Here is a 14,861-nt window from a genome sequence, read left to right on the forward strand (position 1 = left end):
AGAAGGTACAAAGGGTTTGTGAGAGTACATAATATTGGCGTTTTTACATTCTTGCTAAGCTACTATGACACGCACAGTGTTACAGGCGGGTGACGGAAGCCCTAGCTAGGAAGAGTGCAAGTGAGTCTTCACTTATTTTATTTATTTATTTATATACAAGAAGGTACATTGGGTTAGAGAGAATATATAGCATAGTATTTACAATCTTGTAAAGCCACTAGTACGCGCAGCGTTTCGGGCAGGTCCTTAATCTAACAGATAATTTTAAGTAGGTAAATTCTAGCAGAATTAATAAAATAACAGATACATTGCAAGAAAAAAATGAGATGAGAGGGAATAGTAAGTATATTAAAGCACATTGGTATATTAAAGCTCCGGTTGATTACATTGACAACTTGATTGGTAATTTAAACAAGATTAACAGACACCGAACAGCAGATTGATAGCACATATAAGAAGACAGCAATGATCACAATGGTAAAGATGTTCGGACTGGGTACATAAAGATAGGAAGATTGGGTAGCAATAGATACAATGCAATTTTAAAGCAACAAGGTAAAAAAAAACTATGCAGATGAGATTAGGTACTTTTTAGTTTTGTTTTTGAATGACGCAAAAGTTGGACAGCTTTTCAATTCATTAGGGAGTGAGTTCCATAGACTGGTTATCTTGAGGTTATCTTGAGATGATTTCGGGGCTTTAGTGTCCCCGCGGCCCGGTCCTCGACCAGGCCTCCACCCGCCAGGAAGCAGCCCGTGACAGCTGACTAACACCCAGGTACCTATTTTACTGCTAGGTAACAGGGGCATAGGGTGAAAGAAACTCTGCCCATTGTTTCTCGCTGGCGCCCGGGATCGAACCCGGGACCACAGGTTCACAAGTCCATCGTGCTGTCCGCTCGCCCGACTGGGTCCCTTTATTTGCATAGTGTTTACACAGATTAAGTTTGACTGGGGATATCAAAGATATATTTATTTCTGGTGTGGTGATAATGGGTCCTATTACATCTGTCCAGGGAGAGTTTCAGAGCAGGATTTGCGTTTAAGAACAGGGTTTTGTAAATGTAGTTGACACAAGAGAATTTGTGGAGTGCGATTATGTTTAGCATGTTAAGGGAGTTAAACAAGGGGGCTGAGTGTTGTCTGAAAGCAGAATTTGTTATTATTCTGATAGCAGATTTTTGCGGGGTGATAATGGACTTGAGGTGGTTTGCAGTGGTTGAACCTCATGCACAGATAACATAATTAAGATAGGAATAGATTAGTGCATAATATAGAGAAATGAGAGCAGAGTTAGGTACATAACATCTGATTTTGGAGAGTATCCCAACTGTTTTAGAGACTTTCTAAGTTATGTGTTGTATGTGGGTGCTGAAGTTGAGTCTCTTGTCTAGGAATAGGCCAAGAAACTTTCCATCATTTTTATTGCTAATGTTTACATTATCTATCTGAAGCTGAATTGCATTTGTAGATTTGCATCCAAATAAAATGTAGTAGGTCTTTTCTATGTTAAGTGTTAGTTTATTGGTTGGCATCCATAAGTGGACTTTTTTATAGTTCATTATTAACAACATCATTTAGTGTATGTGGGTTGGGGTCAGAGTAGATGAGGGTAGTATCATCAGCAAACAAAATAGGTTTCAGAATGTTAGAGACATTAGGCAGATCATTGATGTATATAAGAAATAGGCAGATCATTGATGTATATAAGAAATCTGCAGTCTCCGTGGTGTAGTGGTAAGACACTCGCCTGGCGTTCCGCGAGCGCTATGTCATGGGTTCGTATCCTGGCCGGGGAGGATTTACTGGGCGCAATTCCTTAACTGTAGGCTCTGTTTAACGCAACAGTAAATTGTGTACTTGGATGAAAAAACGATTCTTCGCGGCAGGGGATCGTATTCCAGGGACCATAGGATTAAGGACCTGCCCGAAACGCTACGCGTACTAGTGGCTGTACAAGAATGTAACAACTCTTGTATATATCTCAAAAAAAAAAAAAAAAAAAAAAAAAATAGGAGAGTCCCAAGATGCTGCCCTGTGGCACTCCAGCGGTTATTGGTAGAGTGGGAGAGGTTATATTATTGATGGTTACACATTGGTGTCTATCACTAAGATAGGATTGGATATAGTACAGTGAATGGCCTCGGATTCCATAATGATGGAGTTTACGTAAGAGGTAATTGTGATTAACAGTGTCAAAGGCCTTTCTCAGGTCAACGTGGAAAATCATAGCCTTGATATTATATTTTAAATTAACTTGCTCATTATCGCCGAGTTCAAGGCTCGCTCTAAGACCTACATTATCCTAAATGTAAACAGCAACCGATGAGAATAAGACCGGCTTGAACATTAGTGAAATAGTTAGCTTAATTTGCTAAGACCTAGGTTCTGCCAATGCCGTTTCGTAAATTTTACATCTTAAAAGTTTTTTTTTTAGTTTAAAGTTCTCAGATCGACTTGATTTAAAGTTTTCCTTTCACTTGTTGCATCTGTTTACTTAGCGTTAACAATATTTCTGATTCATTTAACTTTTAAGTAAAGCTTTCTAGTTTAGTTTAAAGTTTTACATCTCAAAAGGGTTTTTGTTTAAAGTTCTCAGACCGACTTGATGAAGCGTTTTCCTTTCAATTGTTGCATCTGTTTACTTGGCGTTAACAAATATTTCTGATTCATTTAACTTTTAAGAGTAAGTAAAAGCAGTCAGTCACTCAGTCAAGTCGCATTTAGCATTACTCAGTCGAGTCAGTAAGCGTTTTACTGGATGTGGTAATCATTTTCTAGTTTTAAAGTTTTACATCTTAAAAGTAATAATAACATGCTAACATCAAGGCTGACTATATGTTGTTGTTGTTATCTCACGCAGTCAAATCAATAAGTGTTTAGTGAATGTGGGAATCATTTTCTTGTGTGTACATTTGTTTTAGCATCTCCCCAGCTGAGACAATAGTGAAATAGTCTGGTCAAATTTGCTAGGATCAACATGATTTAAAAACCTGAGACAGTTTATCATTGAGCATATAGCCTTTCACCCTGAAATCGAAGATATTAGCTTATGTACAACCAGAATAAGAATAATGACCCAGGATGTCCTTGAGCCATTTAGCGTTGAGTGTTGCTATCACCTTGTTAGCACCACCGCTCTCTCTCTCTCCATCTCGCGAGATGACCGCTCATTAGGACAGTAAAAGTGGTTAGACCGTTTACATTTTTATCACTAATCCAATGATATTACTAAGCGTTTTTCATCACAGTTTACACTTTCAAGCTGGCTAGGTAGCTTAGTTTTAAGGTCCTACATACATTCCAACCCAGCATAAACAGCGTGTCTCAGCAAATCGCTGAGACGGCAGACCGCGTCAGCAAACACTTGCGGTCTGACTCCACTCCACCACAAAACGCGTCATTCATTCTTTAAAAGTTTTGCCTGGGCGACTAGGTTTAAAGGTCTCAACACGCAACATCGTTCTTCCCATAGGTGAGCCATGTTCCCCCACATACACATTCCAAGCATTGCGCTGTTAGCAAAGTAAACATAACATATAAGACTAATGTAACAATAGCTATTAGCTGGACTAGACGAAAACATATGACACTACCATTTCGTTCTCTGTTTTACACCATAAAGGAACTTTTTTTTAAATACTTCCACCATCACACATCTATATTGAGAGAGAGAAGGCAACCTTATGTGTTTAATAAACAGTCTTCACCTTCCCCATCATTTCCTATAAGAAGCAAGTATGTGATGATCACACCGCCAGAGCTTTTTATTTGTGTTTATGATATATAACTCACACCAACACGTTATTTCTGGCTCTCCACCGTTTATACACACAGATTAGGTTTTCATTTATTTCAACCGTAATGAGTTTAGAGTTAGTTGTTTTCACATTTCATATCGCATGTGTAGATTTAGTTTTAAACAAAAAGGTGAAACACTAGACCATGAACTAATAGGGTTGAGATAGGAGGAAAGGTTTTGCGGAAGATAAAAGAGCTGAGGAGACGTGTTCGCAACCTACAAATTATAATTTTTTGGGGCAGACCTTTTCTAGTTTAAAGTTCTCAGACAAACTTGATGAAATAGCAAGTATCATTGAGTTGGGTTCTACTACTGTTACTACACACAGAGTTCAAGTTCAGCTCGCTAGTCGCTACTTTTAGACCGTCAACTTGCTAGTCGCTACTTTTAGACTGTTAACTCCCCAGTCGCTACTTTTAGACCGTCAACTTGCTAGTCGCTACTTTTAGACCGTCAACTCCCTAGTCGCTACTTTTAGACTGTCAACTCGCTAGTCGCTACTTTCAGACCGTCAACTCGCTAGTCGCTACTTTTAGACCGTCAACTCACTAGTCGCTACTTTTAGACCGTCAACTCGCCAGTCGCTACTTTTAGACCGTCAACTCGCCAGTCGCTACTTTTAGACCGTCAACTCGCTAGTCGCTACTTTTAGACCGTCAACTCGCTAGTCGCTACTCTTAGCAATTGGGATGACCCCCCCCTGTGGAGGCGTCGTCTACTGCCCGGCCACAACACCCGGCGTCTGAAGCCTCCTTCACCTGGCTCGTCATGTCGTCGCTGTGGATAACTCGGATACCTCTACTTAGAGTGAGTGAGAGAGTAAATACAGCAGCAAATGGTACCTTTAAAGCATAACATAGCAAATCACTCACTAAAAACCAAAGCTGGAAGGGAGGGAATTATTCGGACTGTATAACACTGGGAAGGAAGGGATTAGGATAACGATTAGGGTTGGGACGGGTGAGAAGGAATGGTGCCCAACCACTTGGACGGTCGGGGATTGAACGCCGACCTGCATGAGGCGAGACCGTCACTCTACCGTCCAGCCCAAGCTGGGAACATTAGTGAAATACCATCTATGGTATACAAGAGTGCCTCCCATGCCCTTGCACTACCCATTGCTCCTGCTATTTATTTTATTTATTTTACTGATTTATTTATTTACATTTATAATAATAATAATAATTTATTTAAGAAAAGTACATAAATAGTTGCAGAGTTACAGTACAAACATTGTTAGATTTAAAGATAGAGGTAGTACACACAATACCTAAAGCCACTAGTACGCATAGCGTTTCGGGCAAGGAGAGGTGGGGGAAAAAATACTTAGACTAAAACTTAATAGTAATTGAGCTTAAAATATAAATTGCATTGAAAAAAAGATAATAAAAGATAAAAAAAGGGGGAACATGGTAGAAAATAGCCAATATACAAATTGGTCAACAAACAGCATTTTTTTGTTAAATAGTAAGACATGGGTTGACATTTAGAAGTAAGGTAAGTTACATGGAGTTAATTAGGTAGTACTTAGTTTTCATCTTAAACTGGTTGAGAGAGGTACAATTTTTGACATGATTGGGCACAAAAAATTATTACAGGAATATTGTAAGATAATTTGACGAAGATTAATAGGTACATTAAAGTAAAATTTGAGGGTTATCAACAGGTACATTATAGCATAATTGAGGATTATTTCATTGTATAATGCAGTAAAAGATTCATTCGGTATAACAACCATGATAAAAGATGATATCAATGATTACAATGGTAAAGTTGTATGGCTTGGGTACATATATTGGGGAATTGGGTGGCACTAGATATAGTGAGATTTTCAAGCACTAGGTAGGAAACTATGATTTTTTTTCTTGCAATGTACCTGTTATCATATTATAAATTCTGCTAGAATTTACCTACTTAAAATTATCTGTTAGATTAACACTATTGCTCGATTTGGACACCGATCACATCCATTTTTTCTCTTGAGTCCTAGCCGTGGACAGGTCTCGCGTCCATTACAAAAATATTTGTATTAAATTCATTTATTATCCGATTGATTTCGGGACAGTTTCAAAATAGAAGCCTTTAGAATGCGCACAATTTGATATCAAAAGGAAAGATGTAACACGAAACCTGATATCAGAACACTTGAAAGATTATAAATACGTTTTTGGTCAAAATTTTAAAATATTTGTTAAAATTCTATTTATTGTGCTATTATTTTGGGACTACTTTTAAAATGTACACCTTTACATTGCAAACAATTTGGTAACAAAATGAAAGATGTAACACAAACAATTATGTCAGAACACTGGAAAGATATAAATAATTTTGTGATGATGAGCTTCCAGAATTAAAATATTTGTTAAAATTCCAGTTATTGCTCTACTATTATAGGACTAGTTTTAAAATACAAGCCTTTTTATTGCAAACAATTTGATACCAAAATGAAAGACGTAACACGAAAATTGATGTTATCAAACTGAACGAGTATACACATTAGGTTGCAGTGTGCCAATTGGTGCTCGTTCATGGGTAACTTTAGGCTTTGCTGTGGGGAGGCACGCCGGGCTTTTGTACATTATATGCATATACACCTGTAGGGAATTTAATTGTGAACACACTTCACAAAACTTCACACCACACTGATACCAAAACGAACGACGTAGCACGAGAATTAAGGTGACAAAACTGAAGTGCGAATACACATTTTACTGATTTTGTGCGCTCATGGGTAACTTTTGCTGACTTTAGGCTTTGCTGTTGGGAGTCACGCCAGGCTTTTGGACATTATATGCATATACAACTGTAGGGAATTCTATTGCGAACACAATGATACCAAAACGAACGACGTAGCACGAGAATTAAGGTTTGAAAACTGAAACAAATATACACATTTCAATGTCGCTCTGCGCTTGCCCACATGTCAGGTGCGTGACCTCTAAGTTGGTAGCGCGCATGCCTAGGGTGCGATAATGTTAAGGATCTGCCTGAAATGCTGCACAAATCACTTTGCAATCGCAAATCACAAATCTAGTGGCTTTACAAGAATGTAAATACCATACTATGAATCCTCACAAACCCAATGTACCTTCTCGTATATAAATAAATAAATGAAGATGAAATTTGGTACTTTTTAATTTTTTTTAATAAGGCAGAAGTTGGACAGCTTTTCAATTCATTAGGGAGTGAGTTCAATAGACTAGGTCCCTTTATTTGCATAGTGTTTACACAGAATAAGTTTGAATATCAAAGATATTTCTGGTGTGGTGATTATGGGTTCTATTACATCTGTTTGCTTCTGTTTGGTTTGCTCTTTATAATTGAGCGATGTGTTACAAACAACTGAAATGGCAACATTTTCTCAGCTAATTTGGTGAAAAGCAGACAGTGAGTCGAGGCCGCAGCCACGTGTTGCCAATTAGCAAATATCTCAGGCCAGAGCTCACCACTGACACCACCTGCCTCCCCTGACCTCACTATCACTTCCTGCCTTCCCTGACAACTTCCACCACTGACACCACCAGTCTTTTCTGACCTCTTCCACTACCAACTTCACCTGCCTCCCATGAGAATAACTTCCACCACCTGCCCCCCCCCCCCCTGACAATAAACCCTAACTACTGACATCACGTGCCCCCTGACAACTCCTCACCAATGACCCCTGACAACAACTCTCTCCAATGACCCCTGACAACTCACCAATGACCCCTGACATCATTTTATCATCCTTCAATTACTTCCTAGAAACAATGGGTAAGTACAATAAATCACTGTTTACACTTTGGTGAATCATAGTTGATGACAGCCACCTCTGACGCTCGGTCTCGGTGACCACTTGGACGAACAATCCTCGCTTAATCGAACATTTGTATGTTCCACTGAATATTTGATACCAAATTCAATTTGTTTGGATCATCCGGGAATTTTATAGAACGGGGTTGATTAGAGTGAGGATGCACTGTACCCAACTTGATAAGCATGATATCTTGCACCATATTAGAACAAATGTGCTAGATTTTGTTTAATTCATCTGTGTCAACCTTTGTGTCATAACTAATAATAGATTATTTTGTTTAATTATAAATTTTGAACACTGTAATAAACATTTTTCTAATAAAGATGTTCTTCTTGGGCTGGACGGTAGAGCGATGGTCTTGCTTCATGCAGGTTGGCATTCAATCCCCAATCATTCAAGTGGTTGGGCACCATTCCTTCCCCCTTGTCCCATTCCAAATCCTTATCCTGACCCGCCTTCCCAGTGCTATATTGTCATAATGGCTTGGTGCTTTCTCCTGATAGTTCCTTTCCTTTCTTCTGCAGGAGTTGAAATGGTACCAAACGAAAGACAAGAAGCTACTTCATATGTACAAGGCTTTGTCTGCAGTTGACAAAAATCATTTGGCAAAACTCCGCAAACAAACTGGCTTCTCCATTAGTAATTGCAAGAAAGCTTTGGAAATGCATAACAATGATTTTGAAAAGGTAAGTGTTTTGTTGTTATATACTACCTGTTAGGGTGTTCCAAGAATGTATTTATATTCCATGCAATGTAATACTGTAAGGCCAGTTGGCAGTCTGCTGCCTTCTCATAATATTGACTTTTATTGGCTGTTAATATTAAAAAGAAACTTGGCACGTGCTGTATACATGTAATAGCCAGTATGATATGCAGATTCTTACGAGAGAGGCATCATATAATATATACGTGGAAACTACGGGAGGGCCAGGTCCCTAAATTATGGTAGCCTGGTGGATAGCGCGCAGGACTCATAATTCTGTGGTGTGGGTTCGATTCCCGCACCAGGCAGAAACAAATGGGCAAAGTTTCTTTCACCCTGAATGCCCCTGTTACCTAGCAGTAAATAGGTACCTGGGAGTTAGTCAGCTGTCACGGGCTGCATCCTGGGGTGTGTGTGTGTGGTGTAGAGAAAAAAAATAGTAAAACAGTTGATTGACAGTTAAGAGGCGGGCCGAAAGAGCAAAGCTCAACCTCCGCAAACACAACTAGGTGAATACATATCAGTTTGGATAGCTTCAGAGTGCCTCTGAGGTTTGGCAAGAAAATGGAGTTTCATTACATTCAATGCTGGTTTTTTCTTGTACGCTACGGCAGGGTCTTGTGTGAAGGCTGTGTAGTACAGGGGTTAACACTTTCGCGCTCTCCGCAAAGGTCACTCAGCCAACCGAATGTGCGCGCTGCGTTTTTATCGCTTAAGCGTAAAAACAAAAATGTGTATACTCTTTTTACTCTTCTGACCTTAGTTCTCATGCTACGTATTTCATTTTGGTACCAACGTGTTCGCAATAAAATTCTCTAGAAGAACATTAGTAAAATAAGTCACGAAACATATAGGGATACCAGCAACAAATAAATAACTACGTAGATGACTCGCCGTGAGCGCCCATCAGCAACAAAATGTTTTTACTCTTGGGATTGTAATCACCTCCACACTTGTTCTACAGCGTTAATTTTGGTATCAATGGACTCGCAATGAAATTCCCAACACGGTGATATGAATATAAGCGTAGAATAATGATGCATCCCGCCCGCAAGAGTGTGGGAAGTGGTGAAATTGTTACCCGGTATCGGTGACGGGACGACGCACGGCGCTTTGAAAGTTTATACTTATTTCACTCTCATGACATTAATTTTCTATGTACGTCATTCATTTTTATGTCAATGTGTTCGCAATAGAATGTTCTATGTGCCCATAGGTAAAAAATATCAACAAAGCGTAAGTTAGAATAGCGACAAATATAAAACAACGCTGGAACATATCAGTGAGCGTCAAACACACACGAAATATTTTTACTTTTGTTATGTTTGTCAAGATTATACTTGTTGCACACAGTTATTTTTGGTTGTATATTGATCGGAATAAAATTCCCTAAACAGACATATGCATATAATACATGATATGGGGGAAGAATTACCAGTATAAACGGCTAAAGTCACCCACCTGCAACCCGTTTGGGACAAAATACCATTTGATCGAAGTTATCCATACCTTTCATGAACTTATTGTACTATGCAGCCTAGTGGTGAGAAAGAGAGCTTCATAGCGCGCAGTTTGAAACAAACCCAAAGTAAATCGGATAAAAATTGAATTTTATACAAATATTTTAAAAGTTGACCTAACTTTATGTCCACTATGCGTTTACGTTAGACGAAACCGAACGCGCCGGCGCGTCCAGATAGCGCGAAAGTGTTAATTAATACTCTCCCAGGAAGTATAAAAAATATTCCTGGAACTAAAGTGAAAGTCTTCAAGAAAAAACTGGACACTTTTCTGCAAGAAGCACCAGACCAACTGGGCTGCAGTGGATATGTTGGACTGTGGTCTACTCCAAGAAACTGCCTGTTGGACCAAGCTTTCACAAGTCAAGCCTGGCTACGGGGCCGGGCTTGGAGAGTAGAACTTTCAGGACCTCATCCAGGTGTAAATGTTTAAATTGTTCCTATGAAAATGTAGAACTTGAAGGTACTGTACTGTTGTTGAAATGTTTGAAATTCTATAAACAATCATGACTTAATAAATGGTATTGAAATAAATATTTTTGTTGAACTTTAAAAAGTATTGGATTTGCATTTCTTTATTGAACAATTAAAGCTTGATAGAACATGTATTATGAGTGTGTCATCACCATATTTTCCACATTCATGGTGGGGGAGGCATCAACCCAGAGAAGATAAGTCAGTATTGTATAGGAAAAGAAGGGTAAAGATAAAGCATTGCCTTCACCATATCTTGAACCTTTACTCCATGGCAAACACAAGTACACTCCAACATATCACTGAGAGCTCACTTGCTCACAACACCAAGTTTTTCCTACCACTTCTCATTCAACACTCACACTTGACCTCCACTTCCTCACACACCACATCTCTCCATCTTGGTAATATATGGGAAGACTTTCTCAACACTTTACATAATGGGTTATATTGTATAATTGTCTTTTTAGGCTGAAACTTGGTTACAAGCTGAGGCGCAGTCACAAGGTTGGGAAAAAGCCATGAAATTATCCAGTCGCAAGACAACGCAGGGTCTTGTTGGCATCCATATTGAGGGGGACAAAGGTGCTATGGTTGAAGTCAACTGTGAAACGGACTTTGTAGCCCGGAATGACACGTTCAAGACTTTGGTGGCTCAGATAGCAAGGGAATGCATTAGCTCCACACCTTCAATTTTAAATCATGCTGTAACAAAGGTAATAAATTTTTTGGGTAATAATTTTTGCTTTACTTAAACATTTTTATTGTATCAATAACTAATAACTAGCAACATTTGACATGACTTGTTTTATTGTTAATAGCTAATACTGTAGTTTCCTGTGGTCTAGCATTTTCTGTATCAAATGTTATTGTGTATGTGGCTCTGTTGTGATCAAAGAAAACATTTATTCACAAGTTAGCCAATGATTAATCATGAATTATAAAATTAGCTGCATACAACTTGAAATATTGCAATATCTAATTTCTTATTTATACAGTATTTGTAAAGACCAGGACCAAAAATTAATGTGCACCAGTTGCAGTGCTCCTGGCAGTATGGGTTCGAGTCACTTCTGGGGTGAGTTTTCAGTTGCATATATGCCTGGAGACCATTCAGGCTTGTTCGCATTTGTGTTCCTCACGTGTGCCCCAAAGAATGAGGTGATTTGATAAGATACCATGCCCAAGATTACCATCTGAGTGCCGGCGGGAGGATGGGGAATTAGCCTCTGCTACCAACCTCTTTTGTCCGGTGGTGATGGTCGAGTGGTTAAGGGGTCCTGTACACCAGTTGCAGAATGCTCCTGGCAGTATGGGTTCGAGTCACTTTTAGGGTGTGAGTTTTCAGTTTATTTATATGTATATGTATGTATGTATGTATGTCTTATAAACATATGTTGTTGAATATGACCTAGAGGGTAAGATTAATGATTCTAACAAGACTCTTCTCAACATTTCTTATGTTTTTCTTCACTGTCGAGGGAAGTTGAAAAATTAACTCTCCAAAAGTTTATTTACACATTATAATATAGTCTAATGCCTAGGGATGCATTTCACAAGGCACTCCTTACATTTTCAAAGACAAATTTTCTATGCTCTGCCAAAGCTTATACTCGCTTGGGGTGAGGTGGAACAGGATGTGATTAAGATGAACAAGTGGATGAATGGCATAATGGATATTAATAGGCCATTAAATCCCTGTTCTTGCTTCTGCTGTCTCTGTGTTGTACAGGATCTTGAAGTGGGTAGAATGTAATAATGTGTTAACTGGCTGTTGATTGATGGTCTTCACTTTTTGATGTGTAGGGCCTTGCTAATGTCCTGTTTTCTGTTGTTGTTATACCTGTCAATTTATACCTGTCAGGTCTGGGGCTCCCCCTCCTGGGGAGGGGGAGTTGTGCAGACAGCAGCACGGCAACGTGCTGACGTCATGCTCATTTGCTAATTTTTGTTTGGGGAGTTCTATCCACTCGTTCGGCTTTCGGTAGCAATATTTTCACCAGAATAGGTGAATGTTTTGGGGCGCTTCTTTCTGGATGCCAGGCCCACTCGATGGCAGACAGAATGCTCCCAACCGCATGGGGATTTCTATAGGCCATTGCTCTTCGTGCCTCTCTGAGGGGCCAGTTTCTAGGTTGTGGTCCCCAGTAGGCAAGAACTCCATACACTGACTGATGCCAGAAAGTTAATAGACACATACCAGCCTGGATAGCTCCAGGGAGCCTCTGGGTCTCACCCAGATAATGGCGTTTCATTATATTCAACGCTTTTTTTTTTTAACCATTTATTATGGTCTGACGCCTAGGGATGCGTTTCGCAAGGCACTCCTTACATTTTCAAAGACAAATTTACAATGCTTTGACAAGAGCTTATATTCTCTTGGGGTGAGGTGGTACAGGACGTGATTGAGATGAACAAGTGTATGAAACATAATGGATATTAATAGGCTAATTCATGCATGAACATAAGCAGCTTATGTTCTTGCTTCTACTGTCTCTGTGTTGGTTTGAGGTTTTGAAGTGGGTAGAATGTAATTGTGTTAACTGGTTGTTGATTGCTGGTTTTGACTTTTTGATGTGTAAGGCCTCGCTGATATCCAGACTTCTGTTGTTTGTCGTTATACCTGTCAATTATTTCAGTGTTGCTTGTTAACATGTCTCTGGTGATGGTCTGGTTGTGAGGAGATTATATGCTTCTCGATGAAGCCCTCGTACTCATGATGCCCGGAAGTATGTTGCTCTGACAGCTGTGTTTAGTAGTACTGTACAGTATGTCTTGGACCAATATTCGAGCACGGGGGTTTTGGAAATCAAACAGGGTCTTAGCTTCCAGGTATCTTGATAATGTCCCTGGGTCCTCTGTGGCCTTGTGTAGCTTTGGGTCATGTGTCACGGCTGTCGGTCACGCCTTTGACTTGATACCTGCAGTACTGCTCCCTCCCTGTCCTTTTTGTTCTTCTCCGTGGGTAGTTAACTTTAGCGAGCTGATGGGGCGCCCTGACACCCTCCCTCCCCGAGGTCATTAGTGTGTTTTATGATTCTAGAAGTGTCCTGTGTGGCACCTGGTTGACCTTCCCCAGCAAGGGGGGAGGGGGGTTGAGTAAATTAATGGGGGGGGGCTAGTTTCACAAAATTTTGGTTGTTTTCATTATTTGGGAGTTCTTTCGGCAATTTTTGGGCTGTGTTCTCATTTTTAAGCATGGAGTGATCTGTTTTGATTCGCCTATCTTTCTGGGTGCTTTTCCTAGGTTGTGGCAAAGATTTAAATGTTAAGTGATTCATGGTAGGCAAATAGAACTCTGCGACTCGTAACACTCAGTTTAACACTGATCAGTGTATGATAGCTTCAGGGGGCTCACCCAGAAACTAACATTTCATTATATTCAATTTGTTTTTTCCTTATGAGCTGAATTGTACTTGGTGGGGGAAGCTACAGTACAATGTATCTGTGGCTGCTATCTAATAGTAAGTTGACAAATTATATTGTTTTAAAGTATTCCATATCAGATTGTTTTCCTTTTAGGCAAAGTTATCACAAGAGCAGTTGAAAACCTTGGTAACGAGTGAGGGTAAAACCTTGGGAGACGTCGCAGCCCTTGCTATTGGCAGTATTGGAGAGAACATAAGTCTGTCTCGTGCTGTACAAGTAAGAGGGTCTGCTGGAATTCATCTTGTTGGTTATAGTCACCCAAGCACTCCAGACCAGAACCTTGCAACTGGCAAGTTTGGGGTAATTCTGGCACTGAAGACTCCCCATGAGCTGAGTGAGGTTGCAAGAGAACTGTGTATACATGTTATAGGTGCGATCCTTTATCTTTCCTATCACTCTCTAAACTTATACAATAATTATATTACATTTTTTTTTTTTAACATTTTGTGTAATGACTTTAGTTTCTTCTGATACTGTGAATCTGTTCAATATACAAAGTTACAACTTTCGCTTTTTTTTTTTTGTATACATTATCTTTTTTTGGTAAGTAGGATTAGATGGAATTTGAGAAATTGTACACCTTCAAGAAAATATATAATTCAATAACATAACTGTTTTCAGGTATGAACCCAAAAACAGTTGGGACATTATCTGACCCAAAGGCTCCCAATCCTGATGAAGAAACCATTCTTGTTCATCAAGAATTCCTCGTGGACCCTACAAAGACTGTTGGTGAAGTGCTACAAGAAGAAAACATAGAAATATTAGATTTTATTAGATTTGGGACGGGAGAGCAGAATGTTGAATAAATATTTATACAATTTTAATTTTAATAAAAATTTGAATTTATATTGTCTTTTATGATTGAGTAGTTATTGTGAACCTTAATGTTTCATTTTTTCCACTACATTAGTAGTCAGCACTACAGCAGGTATTCTAGTCTGGTTTGAGAAAATTAAGCAAGTTTAAAGTTCTTTAGGTTCACCTTTTTACATAAATCAGAAAGAGAAGGCAACATTTAATCACTTCTACTAAATATATTTGAGCTTCTCTTCATATCTAGTTATATAACACTTATACAAGCGGGGGTTATATATATACAACACTGTTGGGGGCTTGATAACTGAGTGGACAGCGC

General features: G+C 39.2%; 1 protein-coding gene across 1 annotated transcript; it reads left to right on the forward strand.

Annotated features, from left to right (window-relative positions):
* The first annotated feature begins 4,452 nt into the window (after positions 1 to 4,452).
* Positions 4,453 to 14,572, forward strand: mEFTs (elongation factor Ts, mitochondrial). The gene is made up of 5 exons (XM_045736880.2): positions 4,453 to 4,608; positions 8,122 to 8,283; positions 10,765 to 11,010; positions 13,817 to 14,093; positions 14,345 to 14,572. Exons 1-5 carry the CDS (start codon positions 4,570 to 4,572, stop codon positions 14,530 to 14,532), a joined length of 912 nt encoding a protein of 303 aa, XP_045592836.2. The 5' UTR covers positions 4,453 to 4,569; the 3' UTR covers positions 14,533 to 14,572.
* The last annotated feature ends 289 nt before the right edge of the window (positions 14,573 to 14,861 follow it).

This window comes from Procambarus clarkii, chromosome 18 (genome assembly GCF_040958095.1).
Source record: "Procambarus clarkii isolate CNS0578487 chromosome 18, FALCON_Pclarkii_2.0, whole genome shotgun sequence".
Classification (NCBI taxonomy): Eukaryota; Metazoa; Arthropoda; class Malacostraca; order Decapoda; family Cambaridae; genus Procambarus; species Procambarus clarkii.